The 8,715-nt window shown below is 34.4% G+C and overlaps 1 protein-coding gene across 2 annotated transcripts in view; it reads right to left on the bottom strand.

Annotated features, from left to right (window-relative positions):
* Positions 1-502: 502 nt before the first annotated feature.
* LPGAT1 (lysophosphatidylglycerol acyltransferase 1) overlaps positions 503-8,715 on the bottom strand; it is a 49,185-nt gene continuing 40,972 nt past the window's right edge. For both annotated transcript variants that reach the window (XM_083372237.1, XM_083372238.1), the window contains 2 exons: positions 3,408-3,514; positions 503-2,326 (listed from right to left, as the gene is read on the bottom strand). In XM_083372237.1, coding sequence (XP_083228363.1) covers positions 2,175-2,326; positions 3,408-3,514 — 259 coding nt within the window. In that variant the 3' untranslated portion in view covers positions 503-2,174. The remainder of the gene's footprint in view (positions 2,327-3,407; positions 3,515-8,715) is intronic.

Genomic DNA, 8,715 nt, shown 5'->3' with positions numbered 1-8,715 from the left:
ACTATTAGTTTGTATCCACATTAACCAATGTCTTCTGAACTATAGCCACATTCATCTAACGAACAGGGTGAAAGGAAAGCCTGTACCTAGAGTACGTTTTGCAAAAGGAAAAGGAAACCTTGCGTTCACTTTAGAACCAGCATAAAAAGGCAAGTGCAATTAAAAGTACTCTTATCCTAAAATGCTGCACTTCATAAGAATTAATTTAATGGTTTTCTTTTTCTTTCGTTAGTAATCAATTGCTCATGTTTCAAAAGCTAGTTAAAGTGTACCTTTAACGCTCATAGCTGAATGACATACTAATGGCCTACTGCATATAATTATGACAAGGTTGAAAATATACGCTATCCTACTGTACATATGGATGTTACCATAATACATAATGAAAGGTATTCTAGTTTAAAATTAGCATTATTTGCATTTTATGGCATGTATACAGATAATATAAAATTTGCTTTTCTTTTTGTACGTCTATCCCATTCAAAACAAAAGATAAATATAATGTGGTTTTATATTTTTATTTTATATACTACTCACCAAAGCTGGTTCTCATGAAATTTGGGAAAACAAAAACAGAAGAAAAACAGAAGAATATATATCTCAAACTCAGCACAGACAACTGTTGGTTTGACTTTGCTCTTAGAAAAAAAGTTACAGTCCAGAAAAGACAACATTTGGTAATTAGTGTACAGCCCTGAACATGTAAATTAGAGACTGGTTTCTAGGAATGGTTCTCTATTATAATGATGCAGTCACACGGTGTTGATGTCAAGTATTCAAAGAATGATAATAACACGGAATTCTTCAAAATTATTATAAAACTGTAATGTGATCACCTGGAATCTTGTTACAGTGCCAAACTGCCTCTTCAGTTAAAACTCCCTGCGACAGTGACATATTTCAACAAGATGACAGATTTAGTAATGCCCTTTACAGTTCAGAGAACTTTACAACAGCTCTGGATTATAAAGCAGATTATCTTCCTTTTTCTGTTTTGCTCATTGACTAGGTATTCTGTTTGGTGATTAAGCTAACTTCCTCTTATTTTTCCTATTAGCAAAGCATCTAGGTGCTTGGCATGTATGTACACAAACTGTCCCAGACACATTTCCAGTACTTCTTTTTCTCAGATGAAAATAAAGGCCTCTCTGAAAAATAAAAAGTCTGTGGCAACTCATGTATTTCAATGCTGAAAATCCAGAACTTTCTGAACTGTTAATAGCCCTCCAAAACACTAGCTCTTAGAAACAGCATCTACATTTCTTTCTACCTATGCTCCTTATCACTTTTTAAAAGTGCATTTTGAGAAGAAAGAAAGAAAGAAAGAAAGAGAAAGAAAGAAAGAAAGAAAAAGAAAGAAAGAGAAAGAAAGAGAAAGAAAAAGAAAAGACAAAATGCATTCTATAATAACAACAGGAAACAGATTAATGACATTCCATTTCTGAAGCACCCTTTCAAGAGGATATTCACAAGAGGTTCAAATGACAAAAACATGGTAAAAATAGATTGGTCTATGAGGTATGCACAATTTTTTCAACACTTCATGACACTGCAACTCTTTTTGCAGTGTACTTTCCTTTTCTTGTGTCACAATACAAGATCTCTCAGTCAGATAGTATTCAAAAAAATGTTTTTTTTAAAAAGGAAAAAAGCTACTAAACAGGTATCATGGGGCAGTCACAATACCATAGCCAGGGCTGTGAATTATGTTAAACAGATCCAGCATAATTAATTACAATACAATTTGAATTGTGCAGATGAAGGATCTCTACCACAAGACTTGCAGTACAGACTACTGAAGAAAGAGTTGCTGAAGATTTGGAGTTTTAACTACAGTGCTGAATATTACCGGTGATAAAAAGCATTCTCTGCTACAGATATTCACCTCTTATGACTGCATAACTACATTTCCTGTTAAAATGCTGGATTTGCTGACATAGGTATGCTGAAGTCTCCTCCTTTAAAAATATGGATAATTCTTAAAATATATCATTCGGTCACTATATTGTTGATCCTTTCTTCTAGTGGAGTTTAAAATCCTTCCCCAAAAGGAGAGAAAGTCCATCCAGTATGCTCCATTCTACTGGCATATTCATATTTGAACACATAACATGATGCATTCTGTAAAGTACCCAAGTTCCTCATTGTGTCCTTGTGTCCCATTCATTCACCTTTTAAAATAGGCATTCATAAAAATACTGAAGAATGCAGTACCACATACCACCTGACAAAAATGCAAATAACTGTACAAGAACTAGCCACAAATTGCTAAGAGTCACATCTCGGGAAACAACTTCAGTCTGTCCTTGCAGAGGAGGGAATGCTCCTGAAACACAAGGAAAAAAAACAACGCTTTGTGACAAGTTCAAGTTACCTTTCTGGAATTTTTCTCCATATCAATGGAATTAACTAGGACTCAGGGCACACCAGATATAACTCTGGCTCTCTTTTATAATCATCAGTACATTAGGAAGCAGTTGTGTTACCCATCTGCACACGTTTTCATATCTGGAGTAAATATTGTTTATATATCTTAGTAATGTTTATTCCACTAAGGCTAATTAGTTTTACCAACATTTTGATATCAAATCTTAGTCAAGCAATGGAAAATGAATGTATCTTTAATTTCTGCTGGGTAAGCATTGGGGTTTAGCTTCACCTCTGATTAGCATCACAGCTTAATACCTTGAGCTTGAGATAGGGTTTCCTCTTCAAAGAAGACATATCATACAATGTATTTCCAACCCACATAGACAAAGGAATCAGAGTAACTTCAATAGTTTTGCTTATCAAGAAACTGTTTTGTTCACAAAGCAAGATGCTGCATCAAGTCTAACTGGAAGGGCTCTAGATACAGTTTAAAAGATTCTCTTTGCATTTTTCAAAAATTAAAGCAAAGATGACAGCATTTCTGCAATGAAACAGCATGGTGAACTAGTATTTAAACGTAAGATTAATGTATTGTATACATTTATTTGAATAATATTGCTCAATATCATCAAGTGTCATTTTCTCTTAACAAAACTTTAAAAGTTCATGGCAGCAATAACAGAATAACAGGACAACTCTCAACAACTGTTATTTTTTTAGCCGCCTGAACTTTTTTAGACAAATTTGCAAGCTATGAAATAACTCACGATTTCTACTATAGATTTCTTCGATTAGGCATTGTCAACAAAAGTCTAATGGACGGACATCAAAGACTTAACAAATTCATTGTACAAATCTTCAATGTCCATTTTACAAGTATATATTATTTTAAGAAAGGTGACTAACCCAAACACATATCCATTGCTTGGTGGACCAGCAAAACGAGAATATAAATAAGAGTTGTGTATCATGATAGCAACATCTACATGGATCAAGAAATACTCATTGGTGTTACACAGACAATTCTTATATAGTACCTGTCTTGTAAAAGTGTGACAAAAGTCCCTCCTTTTCAATGAACCGTTGATATAACCAAACAGTGAGTGCTTCAGGATCAATGGGTACATCCTTAATTGGAAAAATTCTGCATTTAAAAAAACCAGAAAAGTAAATTAGATGTATGAAATATTTTTATTTTGTAAGATGAACTTCATTTTTGCTTTGAACTCCATCAGGATTGAGTATGTTTCAATATTTACAGTTTTTAGCAAAATCTGTAATATTTATTAGTATTATTCAAGGGATACATTTTTCAAAATCACCAATTATTGGGGCAGTTGAACTATCGAATAATAGTTATTCTTCAATTTCAATTTAAGAAAATAGACATTAATTCTGAGTTTCAGTTCAAACTCTAGCATCTGGCCTATATTTCACCAAGAGCTGCATTTTGTAAACGTAAAACTGTCATTTAAATCTTGTACTAAATATTTCTTGTCCAGATTCTGAAAAAGAGAATCAGCAATTAAATATTCATAGCAATAAATATGTAATAAATATAAAAGGGCTGATAACAAGAACCTGAACTTCAAAACTAATCTCTGAAATTTTTCTAGCTGATTTTATTTTCTATTTGCCTTGGTTTATGAAGACAAGTACTATGAAAGAAAAATTAATATATACAATACTATCTCTACCTAATGCTTTCATGTGTGGTTTATATTATATTTGTATGATTCAGTTATGGTGAAAAATTATGCCATTTGCTACTTGTGAACTTCTGTGTTCTGTGTCACATTTTTCTATTATTTTTCTTGACAAGGATATGATGGAATAGCTAATTAATTTTATATAAATTAGAAATTTGAGAAGCTCTCAGCCTGAACCACTAACCTCATTCCGATATTATATACAATGTATCTTATTCTTAATTTTGTTTAGTTTCATTGAGAGCATCCTAGCTCTGCAAATCTGGGTTCTTACATGCATTATGCACAGTCTTATGGCTGTACATTCTTACATTCTACCTCCTATCTCAGAAGGGCTCATCATTGGGGTACTGTTGCAATAAGCCCAGTACCAGAAATGCAGGATTTATGCTAAAAAAGAAATAACAAGCCTTCAAAAGCAAGAATAAGTTTAAGAAAATCAATATTAGATTAATGGAATCAACTAAGTCAAGTTAACATATAAAGGTATAAGGATACTGACTTTTGAACCACAATGTTATCTTATTATAACAATTCCCATAGATTTGAAAATGAAAAATGTTTTCCGTTTGGCATCTAGCATTCCCAAATTGACCTCTGCTCTTGATTTATAGGAGAGCTTTCCTCTCATTTTTATTGCTTTATTCCTCAATTTTGGTTTCCTGAAAATAAGCAGGCCAGGAAGTAACTGAGATCCATTAAGATCCTTTACCTATGAATATGTATGCTTACATTGTCTGCTGCTTATGTATTAGTTTCCCATCTTTCTGACAGGCAGACAGACCATTATTGGGTGGAGTCTCTCTCAATATTCTTTGGAAGGAGTCCCACCAGCCATGTGCTGTTTAATAAGCACTTCAATAAGCCTTGGTTATTTGTTTTGGGTCCTGCATTTTGATTCCAAACAACTAAAACACATTCCATCCTTCTGTCACCAGTATACTGTATTGAAACTTCTCCCTCAATCTGCAAAGCAAAGATTTTCTCTTTATTGCCTAGTAAAACACCGAAGGGTGAAAAAAATTTTTTTCCCATGCAATAAAAATCCAAGGTTTTTTTAAAATGTTACCATAATAGCATAGTCCTCAGAGCCCTAATACAAAAAAGCTAATTCACTAAATGAAATATTTCCTGTTCATTTGAACCGTTACATATCTGTTGTATTCATTTCACTGCCAATTTCTGATTCTCATCATCCTTGCCAGGAAGATACTGAAAGGTCATGAAGTAGCAAGTGCCTCTGGGCTTCTCTTATGCTCTGAGCTTCTCTTATACCGAGCACTAGCCTTCTGTTAATACTAGGAAGTGGTGATCTAAGACTCAGACATTCAGAAACATCTTTCATAATCAGATCTGTTTGTATTGTCCCTTTTGTTGGTATGATTCTTTATCTCTAAAACCTTTCTAGTCTACTTATGATACAATTTATCATGCTGAAAAGTTTTTCCAATTATAGAGTAAACTACATTAGTGCATAGTGTGTTATATTCCAAATGTACCCTATTTTGGGGGAGGCAGTTTGAAGGTCCCTGATCTGTTATCCCAAAGGTGCTTTTTTTTAGGAGGCTATTGGACTTTCTTGTGGTTTTTTTAGATAGTTCCACAGACACTCATCTGTTAAGTCCAATCTACTGTTCATTACAGGAATATCAATAAAAGCATTCTCATGTCAGAAAAAAATTAACACAGAATCATAGAATTGGGACATGACTAATAAGGAGTATGTTTTGTACATTGAGAAAATAACAGGGCTGCATGCTTACTCGGAATACAGCATCATATTTTGCTACTTAATAAAATACAATTGTGAGTTTGCTGCTATGCCAGGGACACAGCAGCACACAGTTTAGGAACATTTAAAGGCACTGTGAACTGAGAAATTTTACAACATCTGTGGTAGGGTATAATAAGCAAATCTTGAAAACTTGCTGCTGCTTCCAAAAGGAATCAAAGTGGAATTATTTTAAGTCTCTTTCTCAGAGACTTCTCCTTTGCCAGAACTCAGTAGTTTATTGATACTTAATGGCTCTCCTAACAGCTCTTGCACAACCTTGCAAAGCTATTCCTGCACTCCTCTACAAACAGAGACATGGAGTCTGGAGACAACTAAGAGTCCACCTCAGTGTTATTTATCTATAGATGTCACACTGGGACCATATATAATAAAACACAAGAACAACTACATTTCAAATACCATAAGTTCTATTTTTATTTATTTTCTAATGGCTAGTAGTACGTAGTCATGGTAAGTTTTGATTAACTACAATTTCAAGATCCTTTTGGCATATATTGCTAAGTATTATATATTTGATATCTTTCCATTTGATTTATTTGTAAGACCTCTGAATTGGTTTCTATTAAATTTTATCTGTTATTTTCAGTCCACACCTCTTGCCTTAGCTTACCAACATAATTTTGAATACTGTTGCCATTTTCTAGAATATTAAGTTATGCCATCCAGTTCAAACTATTAAAGAATGTGTTAAACAGTATGTGACCAAAACTGAATACTGTAATACCATCTGGAGTTTACAACAATTTATTTATTACTATAATATATATACCATTTTATTTCCAGAGTCTCAAGCAGTTTAAAGAATGAATATATGAAAATAAAGAATAAAAATAAATAAAACCAATACAACACCATTTGGGTTACATGTTCATCTCATCTGAAGAACCATGATTTTATAGCTCTCTGAAAACATAGTGTGTATCGGGTGGAGGGAGGAGGTAACTGGATATCTAGGGGAAAATTGCTGCAAAGAAAGGAGTCCATTGCTAAAACGACTTCAATAAAATTCCTGAAAAATGTATCTCCTTGTTGGTGGGTCTCAGCAGGCCTTCTCTTCCACTTTTCACTGGACAGGAAAATTCAACTTAAGGAAAGTGGTTGTTGAGATAAACAATTTGACAAAGAAATTGGTGATGAGAACACTAACTAAATTTTCAAGTTTAATCAATGTCCCACTACCCTATATTCAATTAGCTTGCCAATCAGAATATCATGGAAATTATAAAGGCAGGATGCATACACACACACCGCCTTTATTATAATAAATATATACCAGTAATTATTACGTTAAATGCTTTATGAAGTCCATAGCACTACCAAAAAGAGCCTGCTCAGAATATCTGATCTGATCAGACTTATTCTTGATAAATCAAGGATGACTTCAATTAATCACAACATTGTTTTGAAGTGTTTTCTTATTTAACAGTTTATAATCTGTTTTATAATCTTCCAAAGATATGAGACTGACTGCAGTATAATTCCGTATCTTATTTTTCCCATTTTTAATGACAGGGACATTTGCTGTCTTCCATTGTGTAGAAGAACTTTAAGTATTTGGCAGGATTTTTCACAAATAACAGACACATATCCATATGTTATATTATACCATGATTTAGCATTACGTCAACTTGCTGAAATCAATCTGTACAAAAGCTTTGGACCTGCTCCCTCTCCTCCACACTTATGGGGGAAATGGCTTTTTCTATCACTTAATTTCATTTTATGGAACCCTGGCTTATTTCTTACTGCCGTTTATCACTTCTGCCCACTGTTGAAACATACTTGTTTGAAATGGTGTTCTAAAATAGGGTTTATTTGACTTTGTAAGAATCTGAACAGCATACTAGAAAAGCAAAATTGAAACTAAATGCTAGCAGAACCCCTCTGGATGCATGGGAAAAGAGCAGTAAGAGAAATGGAAGCCTCAAGTGCAGTGGTGATTCATTCCAGCTCATAAAGGTGGCACTAAGAAAATCTTCCACAATTTTGTACTCTCTAAAACTGTTGAATTACAACTCACATTATCCCCAGGTGGGGAAAATCAGTCTTAGATGAGTGAAACTAATTAAATCAAACTGCTATATAGAGATATAAGGTGAAATCTCATCCCATATATTACTTACAATGGGCAATATTTTTCTTTCTGGTGACTTGCATTCCCAAAATACCCCCTTCCTCTTGAGTTATTAAAGGTAAAGGTAAAGGTTCCCCCGCACATGCGTGCTAGTCGTTTCCGACTCTAGGGGCCGGTGCTCATCTCCGTTTCATAGCCGAAGAGCCAGCGCTTGTCCGAGGACGTCTCCGTGGTCATGTGGCCGGCATGACTAGATGCCAAAGGCACACGGAACGCTGTTACCTTCCCACCGTAGTGGTCCCTATTTTTCTACTTGCATTTTTACATGCTTTTGAACTGCTAGGTGGGCAGAAGCTGGGACGAGTAACAGGCGCTCACTCTGCTACGCGGCACTCGCTGTTTTATTACGTTTTTGCTTAGTAACCTGAGTTCATTTGCTTAGAGCAACTTGAGGTCTTTTACCTATTACGTACATTATCTGTTATATATGCATTGGTCTCTCCCACCTTTCTAAGGTATAAATATGAGTGCCGCACCAACATGTGCTGTCTAATAAAACACTGCAGTAAACCTTGATTATTTGCTTTTGGTCCTGCATTTGATTTCACACCAACCCTCTCAAATGTTGGCAGAAAACTGATGGAACATGTAATCCTGTATATTATAAGATATCAGGAAGAAGAAAAACTATGATTTAATGTCAAGTGCTAACCAGCCTATTTTTAAACTGTTGTACTGTAAGTTGCAGAAACAACTGTCAGCACGGA

This window comes from Vipera ursinii (assembly GCF_947247035.1).
Source record: "Vipera ursinii genome assembly, chromosome: 1".
Classification (NCBI taxonomy): domain Eukaryota; kingdom Metazoa; phylum Chordata; class Lepidosauria; order Squamata; family Viperidae; genus Vipera; species Vipera ursinii.
This window is presented reverse-complemented; position numbering and strand designations above follow the sequence as displayed.